The sequence below is a fragment of the Epinephelus lanceolatus genome, chromosome 11, assembly GCF_041903045.1.
Source record: "Epinephelus lanceolatus isolate andai-2023 chromosome 11, ASM4190304v1, whole genome shotgun sequence".
Taxonomy (NCBI): Eukaryota; Metazoa; Chordata; class Actinopteri; order Perciformes; family Serranidae; genus Epinephelus; species Epinephelus lanceolatus.
This window is the reverse complement of record NC_135744.1, coordinates 39,052,970-39,073,226: the sequence shown is the minus strand read 5'-3', so window position 1 is coordinate 39,073,226 and position 20,257 is coordinate 39,052,970. Positions and strand designations below refer to the sequence as shown.

Genomic DNA, 20,257 nt, shown 5'->3' with positions numbered 1-20,257 from the left:
GAATCTTCCCAGTTGCTTTCACTACAATTGAGCCACCTCAAAATTTTTGAGTGTTTTGGCAAGGTACCCCAGCACACTGGATTTGAAGTGAGACATAATTCTACCCTGTGCCTCCTTTTGTTATATGAATGTGTCTTGAATTACCTCAGACACAGGGCAAAACTGCTTCTAGTGGAACACTTTTCTTCCATATGGCCTCCTTTTTTGATGTGGTTAAGGTCAGAGTAAGAAAAAGCACGGTGGAGAGCAACCAACGTCTATCTTGTATTATTTCATAGTTCAATACACAAAATGCTCTCCAAATAAAAAGTTTCTTTCTCTTCCCTACTGCACCCCCTGTTTCTACCACTGGTGTCCTGGTGAGAAGCTGCTCAATACATTTCATTCAGTTCCACTCCAGGGAGGAGCTCCCTCTGCGCTCCGAGCCGAGGACCATTATGTTTGGCACCACAGAGCTTGTCATACCAGTCAGATTTCACAATGGTTTGGATGAGTTAATTGGGTTTGCACTGTGCAGACTGTCACTGGGTTGCTAAACACAGTCACATACAGCAGGAAAATACACAGTTCTTGGGAGGAATAAACTCTCACAGTCTGTGAGCAGTAATAAAATATTAGACCTGCATTTCTCTTGATTCAGTCTTATGTGGTCAGAAGTAGGTCCTTGTTATTTACCAGTTTATAGGATCAAATTGAGCTGTACAGCATGCAGTCATATTCACAAATCTAGTTTGGATGTTCAAGGAAAACAAGTGAGATGGGAGCTGTCTACAGTAATGAAGGATACGCCTTCTTTTATGAATAATGCCAGGGCTCAGACCTGTTCAGGTTGAAAAGACAGGTTTAACCACATTCTAATATTCATCACCAGCTTGTGATTCTGTGTGTGTGCATGTCATCATGGCAAAATGTGGTCCTGATGGCACCTGTTATGGCAGGAACTATTACAAAAGCTGTTTTGAGTATGTTGCTAGGTGTTAATATGTCTGTGTGTCTGCCCGTAAACAGCTTTTGTGAGTGTGATTGCGTCAAAGCAATGCAAAATGCAGTCACGAAACCTTCCAGATTCATAGTTGAGATCATAATGAAGGCCAAGTTCGAAGATGGGTGTGGTTCGAGCAAGGCGCTGGAAGCATGGGGTAGGAACTTTATACCTCTGGCCCAAAAAAATATTTGGTTTTTCTTCTTCAGTTGAATAAACGCTTTATACTTGAAACTATTTTTGAATGTAAGTATGTGTAAAAAAGACAGACTGTTGATATCGTTCATATCTGTGGATCGACACCCTGATCACCACGGTAGATCAGATCGGTGCACCGACAGAGGAAACCATTAGGTATGCTTACCTCCTCTAGTTTTCAAAGTTGGCCCCGATGTATTGGTAGTCTCATAATTTTGTCATTTTCATAAAATTTACCAAAAAACTCAGACATCAGAAAAACACAAACCTCATGGAAATGAAGCAATAAGTAATCTGAACAACTTTCTTCTCTGTGTAGACAGATGTTCTTTGTATTCTACAAGAATATTGAATAAGACACAAACAAAAATAAATCTGGATTTTACTTTTTCATTATCCCTGTCATCACTGCATTTTTCACTTCTATCTGCCTCACTGTACTCTATCTGTGCTGCTGAAACAGTCAGATGTGATATCTGTGTGGCTGTCAGGAATCCCTGTTTATACAGAGCAGTATATTTACTACCATTTTCATTTTGCTCTTTAAAATCCCCACAATGGAACAAAAAAAGCAGCGTCAATGCCATGTTCACAACTCTCTGCTGCCAACTCCACAGAGCATTTTATAGATGTGCAAATCATTTGTGCGACACAATACCTGTCAGCGATGACGCAGAATGATGATTCATAAGTGTCAGAAATATCAATGTGCTGCTTCCATGAGGTAAACTGTTGAGTGTGTGTTGTATAGAGAGAAATGTCTGAGTTACTGAGAGAGTAATTTCAGACGTAGCCTATTTGTCTGTATGGTCTCTTAATAGCTACACTACATACCACCAGAGCTTTAAGTACTGCCTCTGTTATGACTAAACACACAGTACACCCTGGCAACCATGCAGTGCTTCCTAGCAACAGCCTTGAATTACCATGACAGTTATCCTAAATAACAGGAGATCATCTTGTGGAATTTTGGTCATGGTGATGAAAGATTGTACCTCAATGTCATATTGTTCATCACACTTTTACTGTATCACACTAACTGTATTCTACATGTCTTCCAGGTCACCAGTTATGGCCGGTGGGCTGTTTGCTGTGGACAGGAAGTGGTTCTGGGAGCTGGGAGGATATGACACGGGTCTGGAGATCTGGGGAGGAGAACAGTACGAGATCTCCTTTAAGGTAAACACAACACCATCACACACAGAACCACAGTGTAGTGTGTCATGTGTGGTCGCTGCACAGCAAGAGAGTTTCTCGTTGAAACCCTGGGGTGGGGGAGCCCTTCTGTGCGAAGTTTGCTTGTTCTTCCTGTGTCAGCATGGGTTTCCTCCAGGTGCTCCGGCTTGCTCCCACAGTCCAAAGACATGCAGGTTAATTGGTGACTCTAAATTGTCCGTAGGTGTGAGTGTGAGTGTGAATAGTTGTCTGTCTCTATGTGTCAGCCCTGTGATAGTCTGGCAACCTGTCCAGGGTGAACCCCGCTTCTCGCCCAGTGTCAGCTGGGATAGGCTCCAGCCCCCCCGCGACCCCCAACAGGATAAGCTGTTACAGAAAATGAATGAATTACTGGATGCTATTTTGTATGTAGAACACTGATTCAGAACACAGTAATTTATTGTCGTATTTGTTTTGGTGAACTCAACAAAAACAAAACATATAATTACATAGTGAGTACAACAAGGAGTGTCCATAAAACACACTGCTGTAATTACAATACAGTAACAACACAATAAATACCCCATGATCTCAAAGTGACAAGTTAAAGTGCATGTGCTTGTTTATACAACCAGTGAAGCATTTAGGATGCATATTCCTGCAGGATAAGTGCTGTTGTGGCAGCGAAATGTTCTAGTCTTGAAGGTGGCAGCTAGTGGTGAGGTTGCAGAACTGAAACTTCTCCCACATGCCAAGAGTTTAGGAGAACCACAGTGGCCGACATGAAAACACAAAAACTTAATTGGCCCTATTCCCCCTGGTCTCTCCACCAGACAATCAGAGATCTCCACCTTCTGATAGTCTGGGGACACTCCCTTCTAAAGTGTGTTTAACACACCGGCAAAAACAGCCGGGAACAAAGCAACACCTCTTGCATTTTTGAAAAGGACACGCCCTCCCGGAAATGTGCGCTCCCCCTTCCCTCGTCCGCAAGGAAACAAACACACAGAGAGCTTGAAAATGGATGCCGAGAGATTAAACTCCGTTTTATCAAACGTGTGCTCAGTCCACAAGATTGTGGAAATGAAGCACTTACAGCGACTTTGTTTAAAACTTTTAACGCAGTCAGACTATGTTTACGAGCACAAGAGTTCAGCGAGCCACCGAAGGACCGCCCTGCGGATTTGCTATTGGTTCTGCAACGTAGGGAGTTTTTTTAAACTCTAAAATTGTATCCGGCCATCTAAACACAAAATCAGGGAGAAAGACATCAGTCTTTAGTTAAGCAAAGCGTCTAAAGACTGACTTGTGAGTCTACTATTCCCCCTAAATCCAACACAAGGGATCTTTAATACCACGTAGTCTTTCAGCTGAAGGGAGAAGACTGAACAGAGGGTTTGCAGGGTGAGGACTCCGTAAAAATGTTTAACTTTTCCACTGAATGTGACTGTGGTATAGTTCAGAAGTTGTGGGCAGCACTATGAACTATGTTAGTTTGTTAGAAACATGAGCAGTATGTGAATTGTAATTTGTTAATTGTCTTCATTGTAATTCATGCGGCATGGTGGTGTGGTGGTTAGCACTGTCGCCTCACAGCAAGAGGGTTCCTGGTTCGATCCCGGGTGTGGGAGCCCTTCTGTGCGGATTTTGCATGTTCTCCCCGTTTCTCCGGGCACTCCAGCAGGTTAATTGGTGACTCTAAATTGGCCATTTGTGTGAATGTGAGTGTGAATGGTTGTCTGTCTCTATGTGTCATGGATGGATGTAAGTTTCATTGATTTGATCAATTAATTGGCTGTGTATTCAGTATTTTCAACAACGTTTGCATACTCACATCTTTTGCATGCTTATTTTACATACTTGCTGTACATTTACACATATAGTATGCAGTAGTAGTTATTCTCATTTCCATAAGGGTTAAATTAAATTTAAAGTATATTTCTTTTGGTTATAACTTAATTGTTACTTCATCTTCATCTTCTAACCGTTTCATCCTCTTAAGGGTTGCGGGAGGGCTGGAGCCTATCCCAGCTGACATTGGGCGAGAGACAGGGTACACCGTGGACAGGTCGCCAGACTATCGCAGGGCTGACACATAGAGACAGGCAACCATTCATGCTCACATTCACACCTACTGACAATTTAGAGTCACCACTTAACCTAGTCCCCAATCTGCATGTCTTTGGACTGTGGGAGGAAGCCGGAGTGCCCGGAGAGAACCCACGCTGACACGGGGAGAACATGCAAAATCCGTACAGAAGGGTTCCCACACTCGGGCTCAAACCGGGAACCCTCTTGCTGTGAGGCGACAGTGCTAACCACCACTCCACCGTGCCGCCTTAATTGTTACTGTAGTCACAATTTTGATTTACCCAGCAATCCTTAAATAGGAGTTTATGTTGCTATTCAAGTTCTGCTGATATTGTTCAGCTTTATTTACAGTAAAAGACAGATTGGGACTCGCAGGGTTTCAGTAGTTGTTGCATCTTTGTGCAAATGATGTACGCTTGAGTTTCGTCTAGAGCTCCCTCTAATTAATGAACATTTGCTCATTTTGTGTTAAGACGCTGAAAGCATCTGTATTTTGACATTGAATTGCTTTCAAAGGAGAACAGATCATGTTCTTTATGTTTCTCCTCATGTTTTATTTCTTTATCCACAGCTCTTTAACTAAATAGCTGCAGAAAAAAACAGCCTGTTGAGTCCATGAGACATCCCTCATTATGCTTTCAACTCTTGTTCCAATCATTTGAGCTAAACATACTCTGTTGCATGGAAGACTCTCCACATTAATCATACTCAGAATACCATATTAGATTACGCTTTTGTCTGGTGCTTCAGCAGAAATCATTCTATTGCATAGCCATAACTGCTCGCAACTTGGCCAGCATGTTAATAAGAACTAGTCCCTCCCTCCTCTCTGCCGGCTCCGTCAGCATGCTCTGCACAGACAGAACGGCCCGTCACAGTAATTGAATTCTAGTTTGAATGAGTAAGGTCTTTTGTCGTCTCACTCAATTAAGCACAAAGGCCACTGCTGGGTAGTTTGCTTTGATTGGACATATTTGTTTCACCTTCTGTTGCTCCTTCACATCACTGTATACTTGTGTTGTTACTCTGTTTTGCTAATTGATACTGAAATGATAGTGATTCAACATACAGTATGGTATGCATGAAAGCTTTTACATTGCTGTTTTAAGCAGGACCAACAGGGGGAGTGTACAAGAGTAGCTAGTGAGCAGGGAACGAATGAGAAAGGGACTGCATATATATATAGTCTTAGCAACCACTCAAATGTCTTAACACTGCAGGTACTATTCACCCATTCATACAGTGGTGGCCGAGACTACTATACAAGGTGCCACCTGCTCATCAGTTAATCATCCGCACACTCACACTCAAATTTGGGGTTCAGTATTTTGCCCAAGGACACTTTGGCTTGTAGACTGCAGGAGCCAGGGATCAAACCACCAACCCTCCTATTCTGAATTCTGATGCCAAACCTTCTAATACAACAGAAAATTATATAAAAGACTCGTTCAAGCACGCTCAGACATTCAGCAAGTTTAGTGTGAGGGATATTCTCCTCTCTGAAGAAGTGACGGACTCAGTGTGCAGCATGGAGAGAAGACTCAAGCGTTCTCTGTCAGCCTTCAGAATGTACAGACTTTTATACCATACTGAAGCTCTGACCCCAGTTTGAACCCACCAGCTGCACTTGTAAAGGAGATTTCCCCCCAAAAAACTGGTTTATCAATACAGGAAAACTTCTCAAGAAATAAAGCGTCATGACTCCAAGATGTAGGAAATTAGCCCCAATACAGATTCCTGAATAATTCCCACATCAGTCCAAATCTTCTCTAATGTTGACTATACAGAGTTTAGATAGACATAGTGAGTGCAATGACAGGTGACCCAAAAAACAAAGGTAGAAAATGGTGTTTAATTTGTTATTTTGTTACTAATGCCAGTTGACAGTTCTGCTCCTTCCCCACTTATGTAGGGGCACTGTCATGTTTCTAAGCACTATTAAAGCCACCGACTTTTGATCAAGCATGAAACCATCTGCAGGAGTATGTGTTGCTTTGACTGTATTAACACGCACATGAATATGAGTCTGCATGTGCACTGGATGCAAACAAAACAGGGACCAACTCATAAAGACATTGCTTCTTGGTGATATTGGTGGTATTGGTGGTCAGAAACTTCACAGGGTACCTTGTAAGTATGCAGGTAACACCTACAGCAGCTATTTCTTTGTCTATTGGCCTCAAAAAGGAAACCGCAGTCCTCAGTTTGACAACATCTAAAGAAGTTTACTGGCAACAGTCATAAACGATCAGATATATCACATATGTATGTAAATGCAGTCGATGCTGTTGGGTCAAATATTGTTGATAGTGTCGTGTATTGTAGAGCATTGGCTGGCCCCATTTTCGTTGCATTTTGGGACTTGTTTTTGAAAAGCACGACATTAATACAGTTGTTTTTAAAAGAGGTGGTAATGCTGCCACGTGCCTTGGCGGTATGGTACGGTATGGTATGGTTTTAGTGTTCATAGTTTGAGGTGAGCATATTGTAGAAGTTGTGTGTTTGAGGCGAGTGATAAGACTTTCAATTTAATCTGACCGGCGCTGAACTCAAGCTCTTGATCCCCCTGCCGCGAGGCGCCCCTGTTATTAAGCTCAAGTGTTTCAGTCCGGGATGAAGACGATGGAAGGGATTGGCACAGCAGGTCAGACCTTCCCTACAGCGAGATGTGGGGAGGGTTGGATTCAATCTGTTATTTCCCCCGATTCTGTTTGTCCAAGCTGGAGTGGTGCAACAAACTTGACAAGAAGTAATTGAATTGAAATAGCAGCCAGCTGATGTCCACTCTGGAGGAATCAGGAAGGGGAGTGATGCAGAATAACAACAAACTGACTGGAAATTATCAAGTCCAAAAGGGAAGGGAAGTCCATCGGTCAGGGATAGAGCAGCATTTTCCTCTCGTTATTGACTCACTGAGCTTCCCCCTGTGGCCGGGCTATGTCCATCATCAGACGCATCTGTGAGAAAGACACCAAAGTTATTGCAAGTCATTCTGAATAAAAGCATGGTATGAAAAAAATAGAGAAACATTGGTTACATCAAAGCAGTTTTTAGACAAGAACTAAGAGATTCTAGTCACGACAGGAGGAGTAGTAGGAGTAGACTGCAAGATTTGGGAGTTTGTGGAGGACGGTGTGCTGTGAGTTGGTATAAGAGGTCAAGGAAAGTATGAAAAACCCAGCATGGTTGTGATTGCAGAGTCACAAGCTTGAATAGTTGTCTGTCTCTATCTGTCAGCCTTTTGATAGTCAGGTGAACTGTCCAGGGTGTACCCCACCTCTTGCCCAATGCCAGCTGGGATTGGGTCCAGCCTCCCTGTGACCCTGAATAGGATAAGCTGTTGCAGAAAATGGATGGATGGATGATTAAGTTGAATGATAAAGAAACACACTGGCATGCTCCACCATCAGTTGAAAGAAGTGAGAAACTGATGATTTTTTAGGACCATGCCAATGAGTCTGCAAGTAGCCCATTAACTACAAATCATGTACACTCCATCTTGTAACGTTGCTGTGGGATCAATACTTCATATATATACAAAACGTCGGTGGCTGCATCACCTCCAAACATTTCAGTTCTTTTGTATATTTGTGCCAAAACAGCCCTGACATTTTTAGCTAGCCTGTGTCACAACCCAGTGCACAGACACACACAGATGCACGTCTGTATGAAGCGTGAGACTCGTGAGTCATATGGCAGAAAGGAAACATAGCGTGGTGTTCTATCCACCTTAAGGTAAAAATAAAACAAGATGCACTGTTTATGGCAAGTGCCACACTGCAGCAACGTGAGTAACCTCTTCAAACATTCGTAAAAGGAGCCACAGAAATGCACCCTGAAAGTTACAAAGAGGCTAATCTCTGAAGACAGATTCTGCAATTTACATTGTAGAATCTGTCGGCAGTGCTGCACTTTAGCCAGTCACAATGGAGGGGGCGGGCCGAGACGTGCTGCTGTCCCCAGGAAATGTGTACCTACAGAAACAGCAAGCTCTGCGTCCATGGTGACCGCTCCACCCAAAACGCCGTCTCGTCAACGTGAAAAACACGGACAACAGCACAACTTACAAGCGTTGTGCATCCACCAGCACACCTTCCACTCCTCACGACAGGAAAAAAGGGCATTAGCGGCAACGTTTTTACTGCCGTTTGGTTCGAGTTGCAGGTAGGAGTGTAACACTGGGGGCACCGCCGGAAGTGAAGCAGGTGAGCAATCCCCGAGGCCCCTGCACTTCCATTAGTCGAAAAACTACGGGCAGTGACTCCAGAGGTAAAGGAAGAATTTTTTTTTTTTTTTTTTTTTTTACCGATGGATTTCCAGATTGCAAAGAGGCTGAACAAAAACAAGAATGTGCCCACAATAAATCTGTAATAACAATGTTATTAATGGCCGTAATAAATAAATAAAATGAAATAAAATAAAAAGTTAGGTATTGCCCTTCCCTGCTGTTTGCCTATAATTTTCAACTGCATGTTCTTCAGATTTATTTGACATATTTTTCTAACCATTTGAAGCAGCAACTGGTTTCCATTTGTCTTTGTAAGATTATCAATTAATCATCCACATCCTTTATCAAGTTAAAATGCCCAACATTCACTGGTTCCATGGTTCACTGACAGTTTTTAACCATTATTATTATTTGATTATTATTTGATTCAAAAGACATGAGCTTTGTCACACTTTGAAGGATTTCTGCAGTATAAAGAGAAATGCATGAGCTCAGGAGTGAACTGGCAAGTGTTCCTTAAGATACTCAAAGTGGAAGCTAAAGTTCACCCAAACTTTCACTGTCTGACCTTCTAACCTCAGACTGCTGTGATGAATTTTCACATAATACATCACCAGAAATCTATTTTGGAAATTTCAAGTACTCACACCCTGTAGACTTGAAAAGAGGCTCTGCTTTCCAAAAGTAGCATAACAAATCCAATTTCAGTCTTTGTCATTTAGCTAAGCATGATTGACTTGTCTTGTTCTCTTTGATGTCATTTATTCTCTCCGGTCTCTATGCAAACTACAAACACATGAACTTTTTCATTTTGTTGGGTTGTTCTGGTGTTCTCTCTATAAAAGAGGATTATTTTCAGAAGTTTTTAAGCTGTTATCTAACCTTATAATATATTAGTGAGTCTGACTGTACATCTCTACTCTGACTTCTTTTTCTTCTTTTCTTTTTCCCAGACATACCCTCTCCTTCCCTTTTATCCCTCTCTCCACAGAGCCATGACCCCAGTCAATATACCCTGCAACTGTGTACATACAGTATATATTGCTTCACGTCTCTGTCATCCTCCCACTCCTTCCATCTCTCGCTTTCTTTACATTCTAACCTTGTTTGCTCCCCATTGCTGTCTTCATCACATCTTCCCCCGCTTTGTCTTTTTCACACAGTTTTGTTTCATCTGTCTGATTTGCCGACCTTGTCAGCTCATCTGATATTCACACTGTTCAGTTGCACAAACACCAGCGCTGCAGCTTTGACCAGACCTTGACCCGATATTGTCAAACACTGCTGAATCTGCTCTCTCTCTCTCTCTGTGTCTCTGTAGGTGTGGATGTGTGGTGGTCGAATGGAGGACATCCCTTGCTCCAGGGTAGGACACATCTACAGGAAGTACGTCCCCTACAAAGTTCCTGGTGGGGTCAGCCTGGCCAGGGTGAGTGTGATGTGTTATAGCATGGTAGCATGGACACCTTGACGCACAAGAATGTCTTGGTTGCTTTTGTTGATGTTTCTGTGTAAACTTTTCATGGTCAGATTTTTTTACATTGAATGTGTGGAGCTGAATGGAATGTATGTTCTACCTTATGAACATCTCAACTGTTAACAGCAAGGTGTGTAGATCACCCTCAGCACAACAAGCATGTTTTGAGCTTTTCAAATGTGTGTTGGCTTCTTTGAGCATCGCTGATCCCATTCTATAAGACTTCAGTTGCGAAAAAAAACCCAAAAACAATCTGGGGTTGTGGAGTTCAAAAGAAGTAAGCTTACAAGACGTGTAGCCAGCTCCTCATCTCTGCTGCAAGGCTACATTAGCCTCCTCTAGCATAACACACCCAAATCTCCAACCAAACTATCGGTGGTCTGAGTTGCATCGTGGGTCAGAATCAAACCCCTGTATCCACAATATACAGCTTAGCATTTTCCAATAATCAGCTCCACTTTCTTTATTTCATGTGAGCGTCAACATTTTGACACAGGATGGGAAATATTTAAAAAATGCTCGTCTGGCCTGTAGCTGAACATTATTCATTATGCATGACTCAGCCTCAGTCTGACACCTGGCTCTGTTTGCCTCGGCTGAATATGTAATTAAACCTCTGTTTTTTGCCTCTTCCGTCTGACCATTAGCCCCTCGCTGACGCTGTATTGAATGCTGATATCAAATGGGCAGCAGGTTTAACAATGCAGAAAAATTTACTGTACCTTAGGCTGTGATGAATTCTGTTATTTCCCCTGTGTGCCTCTCTACATCGTAGTTTAAAAAGCAAGCCTTTCCCTTTGAAATGATTTACTTTAGTTGACTGGTGAGTTTGTTTGGTATTCACCGGGAATGGATAAAACTTTGTAGTCAAGTTAATTTTCACTGAACATCTTGATTAAAAATACACATTGTTTTAATATAATGTGGGTTTGTATTACTGGCATCATTGCAGTTGTAGAAATTGAATCAAGGGAATAAGGTCACTGTCATCATGTAGGCAGCCATTTTCAGGGGTAAAGCTATTAAAACCCTATTGTACACGACCTGCTCAGCACCAAACAGCAGACAGACACAGTTGGTGAGCATAGTGCAGCATTTAGCTGCTAAAGAGCCAGATAATTCCCTCAGGAGTTGGTAGAGAGAGGCAGAAAAAACAGAGGTAGGGAGGGTGAATATTGGACTTACACAAACACAATTAAATGAGTGATAAAGTTGCTCTGTAACAACTGGATGTGTGAGTAAGCTACTGTTTGGTAGCACGTTTGCCATGTCAGCTTAAAATGATGACATGTTGGTGTTGTGTTCATAACTTGCCAAGGTCCAGACCTTTAAATCTGCCTTCTCCACCAAGTTGACTGATGCGTCTTGCATTGTGACATGAGACAGCGGTTTCTCATTAGTTAGCCAATCAGCACCATGGGCAGGACTAACACTGTTGTCAAGCATTGTCAAGTGGTGCACCTGAACCAGAAGCCCCTTTTACACTGCCAGATTTTCTGCGAATGTTGGGCCGTTTTGCCGGCAAGCTGCAAGCATTTAGACACACAGAGCTGGATTGGCGAGTTGATCCAAGGCGCCCAGTTTTCCGCCTCGTAGGGTAGTCATAATGGCAGAACCTTTTTAGTTTAAAAAGACCGAGGCGGCCTTCGACAACGAGCTGTTGAAGACTTGTGGGAGGAGCTGTTGGCACTGCACGTGTGACCCACTGGCGGTGGATAAACAGGAAACAGCTGATAGCAGGAATTAGCGAGCAGCTAGTAGCAAGAGGGAAACGCAAACCTGACAGACACTGTAAAGATGAGCAACTGGGGAGACAAGGAATTGCGCGCCCTCCTTGTCCTCGCAAACGAAGAGGCCATTAACCGTCAGATGACGGGGACGGTGAAGAACGGCCAGACTTAGGAGAGAATCGCTGAAGGACTGACCAGCCGCGGCTTCCCTCCCACGTCACTGTTTACGTCACACGCTGAGCTACACATTTTGTTACTTGCTCACGCCCCCCATTGCCCCGAAAAAGGCGCATTCTGTATAAACAAAAGTAGGTAGGCGGCATTTTGCTGCACTCTCCGCTTTCCTGCAAATTTGCACAACTCCTGTCTAAAAAGGGCTAATGAGTAGTGATAACAATAATGGCAAGGATTATTAGACAAGAAAGATGCTGCTATGAAGGCTGTTTTAAATCCACATCTTCTCAGTATCGCCCGATATCGTAGTTTGTTTAACTTCATTCCACCTCACCTTTTAAACCTCAGCAAAACAAGTATGTTGGTATGGCTACTTATCAGGATGGACTTAAAATTACTTTAGATTCAGGTGGATATGTTGGTCTCCGATGATGGGTTAGGGAAAATTGAATCCCCCTCCCCCATGGAAATTGGTTAGAGTGGACAAAATGTCAGACTGATAGGCATTTCTCTGCATTAATCATACTAAATGGAAGTCCATCATTTTATCTCCAAACAATTGCACAGTGAAGTCACGGTGCAGAACTCCTCCGTCAGCGTCTTTCCACAGACTTGTTCTCCATGTTGTCCTCCACAGCGCTCTGCTAGTAGCAGCCCAGATTCTGCTCAGCGCTTCGGACTCTCTAGATTTGATGTAATAGTTGTGTGTGAGACACTTTGAAATCGGACTTGAGCAGCCAGAGCATCTGGAATGGGATGCATCTGTAGAAATGTGATTGGAATCACATTTCAAAGCACCTCTAAATGTGGTTTGGATCCAATTTTCAAAAATGGTTTTTCATGTGTTTTGTTTCTGTCCGAACATAAAATCAATCTGGATAAAATCCAGATATGTCAGAAAATGGACATTTGGGCTAACGGTCTGAACAAGGCCTTTGAGTCAGGCGCTGTTGACTCTTATAGCACTGATTTTGGCAAAAAAAAAAAAGTTTCCAAACTTTATGGACATGCTAACTATCTCACCCTCCCTGAGATGCTTTATGTTGTTTCAGTATCAAAACACTGTTGATTTTGTAGATATCTCTCATCCATTTAATTGACATTCTAGGACATTATTTGCACTACCATACCATACTTACTTTACAAAACAGCAGTACATCAGGCAAGCCCATTCAGCAAGCACAGATACTGAAAACAAGCGCTCTCCAGACACATTCACAAAAAATCTGACTCTGCTATTCCTCACCCAAGAGTAGAGGGAGGAGGTAGAAGAGTCCCCCACCCACCTAAGTCCAGTCAACATGGAAGGAGATAGAACCGCTGAACTCTACTTCACCTGAAGAGCCCAAGTATCGCTGCAGGCAATGAGCCATGCTACAGGGAGTCTGTGTGAGAGTCTATTTGTGGCTGGAGGGTTTTTTCCTTTACATCTGTACCTCCAAAGGCTGGACAATGTGTATTTATACTTGGCTGGGAGGCTCACTGAACCTGTATTTTCATTCATTTCACCATCCATACCTCCAAGGCCACGACCATCTGTATTCTCAAACATGCATCTGTACCTCAGAGGCTGACAGGGTTTTTTACTACTTCACACCTCAAATGATTCAGATGGATGGATTCCCCATTGCTTGGGTGTAAATCTTTCATGTTTGCAATTGTCTAAGCTTAAAGGGCCTGTTGAAGAAGCTGTCTGCCCCGCAGTCATCGCTGCTTACAGTTCCTTCACCTGAAACCTGAGACAGTTTCATTCTGATATTAGACTGTTTCACACTGATTGAAGGATTGATACTTTTTGTATATTAGGTGAAGTCTTTCTCATGCATTTGCCACTATAAATCTGCCTGTAATTTAGTTTGTAGTTAATTCCAAGCTGCTTTCTTTGTAGTCTAGTGAAAACACTTGTGACACCATAAAAAGGCAATCATAAAAAGACGTTTAAAGATTAAAGGGGAGCCACAAAAAAAAATGCAGATGAGATACAAAACCTGGAGGTACTTCTCACCTAAAAACAGCAAAAATGCAAACTCACAAAATCAGCTCCAACACCAGCAATCGTTTTGGGACAACTGTGATCTAAGACGAGCGCTATGCGTTTGTATTATGTATGTAGGCCGCACGAACTGGCAAATTACACAATATAAAGAAGGTGGGTTTCAGGATATTTCTGTCTGACACTGTTCTCATTTTGTTGCATATTTCGTAAAGTTTAAGTGGTCTCGCATGTTTCTCACAGTTTCTTGGGACATTATTTTCCGAGGAAGTGGTCATGTCAAAGGCTTAACACCACATCTGAGAAATGCTAATGCTTTTAAGTTTGTATAAATCTGGTGTCTTGGCAGAGATCATCAAACCAGTCTTGCAGTTTTCATTTAGTTCAAAATCCAAAAGATTTAGTCCAACTTTTCAGCGTGCTCACTGTTTCATGAGATAGTGTAATAGGCTACGTCTGTCATAATGAAAGTGACAGGGAGAAAAGAAAAAGAGACAGAAACACTTTGTCTTTTATGAAGCCACCCTGTAGCACATAATTGAGTTCAGTATTGTAACTGCTTTCATGACTGGAGACAAGTTGCTCCTATTTTTTCATCTCTCGCCCTCTGGGACACGATGACAGGTCCTTTAGGACGACTGGCTGCCTTTTTCTACTGAGCGGCTTTGATCACTTTGTCGTGTAAGATGAATCAAAGCATTAAGAGATGGCAGGATGTACAGATGATGTCTTAGTCTGTGTTTGAATGAAGACGTGATGTCCAGAGAGTCTAAGATCTGCTAAGAAGCCGGTTGACCTGCAGACTTTCAAGTGAGTGTCTTTTACTGTCTGACACAGTGGGAAAGCACATTCACTTAGCATCAGCATTGAGTTAAGTGCAGACCATCTATAGTGTAAAGTAGATAATTGAGGTGAAACTTTGTTAAGTTTCTAGATCAGCCTCAATTTTATTCAAGTACAAACCTAATGACAGTCTAACAAACTGGGTCGTCTAATCAGGTACAGGAAGTGCTCCAGAAACATTTCCTATCGCACAAACTACAATCATCTTTGTATTTTAAAAGGATTAACTGCATTTACAAAGTGCCTTACATGGACATACAAAACTGGTTCACTCTGATTTCAGAACCTGAAGCGCGTGGCAGAGGTGTGGATGGACGAGTACGCCGAATACATCTACCAGCGTCGGCCTGAGTACCGCCACCTGTCAGCAGGCGACATGACGGTGCAGAAGGAGCTGAGGAACCGCCTCAACTGCAGGAACTTCAAGTGGTTCATGAACAAGGTGGCCTGGGATCTGCCCAAGCACTACCCACCAGTGGAGCCTCCTGCTGCTGCGTGGGGAGAGGTACAGTCAGCTGTCTTACATAAACACAAAAGGAGAGACGGTGAAATTAATTTGTCTCAACAGTTGGTTTGTCAGAGTTGAAACCATGGCATCATGACTACAAAATAACAAACCTTTTAATTATTTTCTCCTGAAAATGTTTTTATTAGAGCCCAAGTTTTGGTCTTAAAATAATATTTAATTTATTCTCAACGAGCCTGTGTGTTATGTTGTTGTCACATCAGTATTTTAATTAAGCAGACACTTGGTTCATGGTAGTGCTGGACAGCATGACAAAGTTGTGACAGCAAAAAATGGAAATTTTATTTTTAATTTTTGTTTGTTTTAATATCACATTAAAAAAACTGACAGAGAAAAACAATTTGCCTTTAATCAAGCCGCACTCTGAATATTCAGACGCTGAACATTTTTGTTTTGATATTTCAATATAACCATCAGACCAAAAAATCCAAATCATTATTAACAGCAATTTTTTTTTTTCTGAAATAACTCAAGAGGCTGTCAAGAAAATGTTGGCCAGTTGGCTCTAACAATCAAATCTGTCCGTGGCACAGACTGCCGCCTGGAAATCTGGTTTGACTGCACTCAGAGAGGAAAGAGCACATTTGTTTGATGTGAATCAGAGATTAATTTGCATGTTATTGCCTCCCACAAATAAACCAAACCAAGGGTCTAATTCTAAAACTTGAATCTGCCTCAACAATTCTGTGCGTAATGTCCTGTGTGATTACGTCTTTGAGAAAATCTCTTGTCACTTGCTTTTAATGATGATGATCATGTCTGCTGACTGACAGCTGAATGTCCTTTGTGTCCTTATTAATGACTTTGCTGTTATGTGTGTTTGTAGATCCGGAACGTGGGCAGCGGCATGTGTATGGAGAGTAAACATTTTGTATCAGGGAGTCCCATCCGACTGGAGACCTGTGTGAAGGGGCGGGGCGAGGTGAGCTGGAGCCATGGACAGGTGAGCAGCAACATAAATATCTAAATAAATCACCTCCTCAAGCTCTTTAAACTTTGCCCTATTGATGTTACAATAAAAGTTGAAAGAAAATCATTTTAGTGCACCTGAGACAAACAGGACAATATGACACAACTTGTGCACAGATAAAAGGAAACACACTAAAGCTGTTGTAAATGCAGCATTAGTATTTTGCAGCATTTGTAATGCAGGAGAAGTGACATATTGCCTTCCTTTTTTACTTGAGCTGCTAATCAGTGGAGCATTGTGCTGCTACCTGTGCTGGTGTTCTCTCTCTGTTTTGTTCTGTTCAGGTCAACCGCATTTTAGATCCAGTCTAATTATCCTCAAGTTTTTTTTCTCAAATGTGGTTTGATTGTAATCAGGTCCCTTCAGAATTGATAGAATCTTTATTTTGGAAGTGAATGTATGCATGACTGGTGTGGGTAGGTTTTCCATAGGTTGCTGCAGGACAAGGTCTAAAATTTGAGCTACAGGCACCTCTTGTTTTACCTACTCAGCACATCTGCAGTTTTAGAGAAACACTATGAATGCCACAGTAACCTCCAGCATGCACTGGGGCGGTTTGCAGCCGAGTGTGAAGCGGTCGGTGAGGCAGCACCTCCAAATCTAAGGCCATGGTTCTCTGCTGGAAACCAATGGATTGTCCACTCCGGGTTGGTGGAGAGTTACTGCCCCAAGTGAGGGAGCTCAAGTATCTTGGGGTCTTTTCACGAGTGAGGGTAGAATGGAGTGGATCAGCGGTTTGGTGCAGCGTCTGCAGTGATGCTGGACTGTCGTGGTGAAGAGGGAGCTGAGCCAGAAGGCGAAGCTTTCGATTTACTGGTCCATCTACATCCCAACCCTCACCTATAGTCATGAGCTCTGGGTAGTGATGGAAAGAATTAGGTCGCGGGTACAAGCAGCCAAAATGAGTTTCCTCCGTGGGCTGGCTGGGCTCAGCTTTAGAAATAGGGTAAGAAGCTCGAGCATCCGGAGGGAGCTCGGAGTAGAGCCGCCACTCCTTTGTGCCGAAAGGGGTCAGTTGAGGTGGTTCGGGCATGTGATTAGGACGCCTCCTGGGTGCCTCCTGCTGGAGGTGTTCTGGGCAAGTCTCACTGGTAGGAGGCCCCGGGGCAGACCCAGAACACACTGGAGGGGTTACATATCTCGTCTGGCCTGGGAACGCCTTGGGGTCCCCCAGGAGGAACTGGAAAGTGTTGCTGGGGAGAGGGACGTCTGGGGTGCATTGCTTGGCCTACTGCCCCCACGACCTGGCCCCGGATAAGTGGATGAAAATGGATGGATGGATGGACTATGAATGCCTCAAGTGACAAAGAGGTCTATTTCGAGGGTTGAAATGGTTAAAGTGAGCTGATCAGAGTTCAACAGCAAGGACAGTTCATTACAACACATAAAGTAACTACATGGAAAACCACTGCTGAGAGTGGATTTCGCCTTTGTTGATTGTCTTTTTAGCAACGCACATTAATGCCGAATGAGCATAAACAGCACACACACACACACTGCTTCATTATCTTTGCATTGTTCTAAAGCAGTCCATTTGTTCTCACACATCACACTGAAGATCTTTAAGCCGAGCTCATAACACAGCCCTAATGGATTGAATGTCTCCTTTTGTTTCCACAGCTGAAACAGTGTGCCTCACAGCTCTGACACTTTAATTGCTTTAATCTGAAGATGCATTGTAGTTTAATCTGTGTCACAGTCGCAATCTGTATTCAGCGCCAGCAAGAAATGGATTCACTGCAAATCACAGGAGGCCCCCTGGCAGCTGTCCTGGTCGGGGCTTTTTGATTTTGTACAAGAGGAGTGAAGGAACTCATTCAGAGAGTCCTCCTGAGCTGGAGGAGCAGTGACCACTTGGACATAACTGATGAGATTTGAATGTTGAAGAAACAAAAACTAGAATCTTTGTTTTTGAGAAATGTAGTTAAAGCAGAAGGGTATCGCTGCCAGGTGCAGAGAACAGACTAACAGACGGCAAGGATATACTCAAAAATAAAACCTGATTTTACTAGTTATTTGAACAATGCATCCTGTTCCTCATCTAGCTTTCATTTTCTAAAAGATTGTTGTGCGCTTGGCACTTAGTGTATTTTCTCCTGCTGTGTTACTTTTTTACATTAAATATACTAACAGGCTAAGAACATAATTTGCTGCTTCACAAGTAAAGGTCAGATTTTCTAAAAGACCATAATTTCTGCCTCTCCAATTTGTCTGTTTTGACGAGACTTGAAGGGTTGATTCACCTTGGTATGAGTCAGCCATCTTAATAATCTGCTTGCATTAGAATGCTTTAAAATTAGGAAGAATGCGACATAACAACCAGGATTTGTTTCCTGCAGGTGTTCACATTCGGCTGGAGGGAGGACATCCGGGTGGGTGACCCCATGCACACAAAAAAAGTCTGTTTCGACGCCATCTCCCACAACAGCCCCGTCACCCTGTACGACTGTCACGGCATGAAAGGCAACCAGCTGTGGCGCTACAGAAAGGTACGGCAGAGAAAAGAGCACCCCAGTGTCAGAGCCCAAACTGTAAACACATTATCTCAGTATATCACTCTCTCTGTTCTCAACACTTTGTTCTTTTTCTGTATAAAACAACACTAACAACAAAACCGCTTAAAGAATAAATCACTTAAGGGCTTCCTAATCATTTCATAAAGTTTTGCACTTTTAAACAGAATCTGCCCCGAAGCTGATGGATATTCAAAGGACGTCATTATGCTGTTTTTATGCATTTAAGCTCAGTTAATACAAAAACATGCCATAGACGAGGCCGTGTTTATATTTTTTCGAGGATTTAATGCGATGACACAAACAAGCTTATTCACAGCAGTAAACACATGGAAGCAAAAGAAAACATCAAGCTGGTGGTTAATACAGCAAAATGTACAAAACAGTTTTTGACAAATACATTTGATGAATAACAGAACGAATACATCTCATAATAATTTACAAACATTTATCAATTGGTTATACATCATTTTTTGTTTTTTGTTTTTGACACTGGTGGTTTTCTGGTATATAAATATAAAAGCATAGCGTATGTGAAGTCTTTAATAGGGCTGCCCTCGACTAAGAATTTTCCTAGTCGACCAATATGATATTAATTTAATTATGAAACTATATATTTTGGGCGGGGCAACACAATGGTTTGAGTTGAAGGTGTGAGAAAGAATAGTATCAGTAACATTGTTAACACTGTGCTACATTACAGAGAAATACAAAACCGTACTAATGAACCTTCATTAATATAGGCCTATATTTTATTTCCAAGTGCACGTCACACACTGAGCGAGCCGCCTGTTAATGACGCTGTGGGCTAATGGGCATGTAGCTACTTCCATGTTTCAGATGATACGTCATGTTTGTAGTCGACCAATGAAGATGAGTTTACATATCACCTTGGGTTCGTCCTTCACCTTCTCAAAATGATCCCACACTTTGGATTTCCTGCCCGACATGTTATTAACTAGCCTGTGGAATAACCGCAGGTACCAGCCCTGGAAATTAGAGGTCGTACACATGCCATGTCTGGAGAACATGAGGTCCGGCGCTGGGAGCTATTCTTGTGCCTTTTTTGTGCCAGCTTTCAAGTGTGTGGCGGCAGGTTGCGTCTGAGGTTGCTAAGCAACCTTAACAAGCACTGTATCATAGCCTGTTTACCTGAAATCCTGAGTGCAGAGCTGATCTTCCTCCAGGAGCTGTTTATAAGTGTGTAGGTCTATCATCCGTGGGATAGATGTAAAGCTCTGAGTAGCCCTGCACTAACATGATCAACTTAACATGACTCCTGTCTGACTGTTGAGCATGGCCTCTTCCTGTGTCTGTCCTTTCAAATTAAATTCCCACATGTTATATAGGTTTTGATTTATTTTGATAAGGCGCAGC

At 42.6% G+C, this 20,257-nt stretch overlaps 1 protein-coding gene across 2 annotated transcripts in view; it reads left to right on the top strand.

The window, feature by feature from the left end:
• LOC117246329 (polypeptide N-acetylgalactosaminyltransferase 10-like) overlaps nt 1-20,257 on the top strand; it is a 129,260-nt gene that overhangs the window by 100,528 nt on the left and 8,475 nt on the right. For both annotated transcript variants that reach the window (XR_013492362.1, XM_033610188.2), the window contains exons 7-11: nt 2,242-2,359; nt 9,976-10,083; nt 15,155-15,376; nt 16,224-16,340; nt 18,707-18,856. Coding sequence is in view for 1 of the 2 variants with exons in the window: in XM_033610188.2 (XP_033466079.1) it covers nt 2,242-2,359; nt 9,976-10,083; nt 15,155-15,376; nt 16,224-16,340; nt 18,707-18,856 (715 nt within the window). In the remaining variant the exon portion in view is untranslated. The remainder of the gene's footprint in view (nt 1-2,241; nt 2,360-9,975; nt 10,084-15,154; nt 15,377-16,223; nt 16,341-18,706; nt 18,857-20,257) is intronic.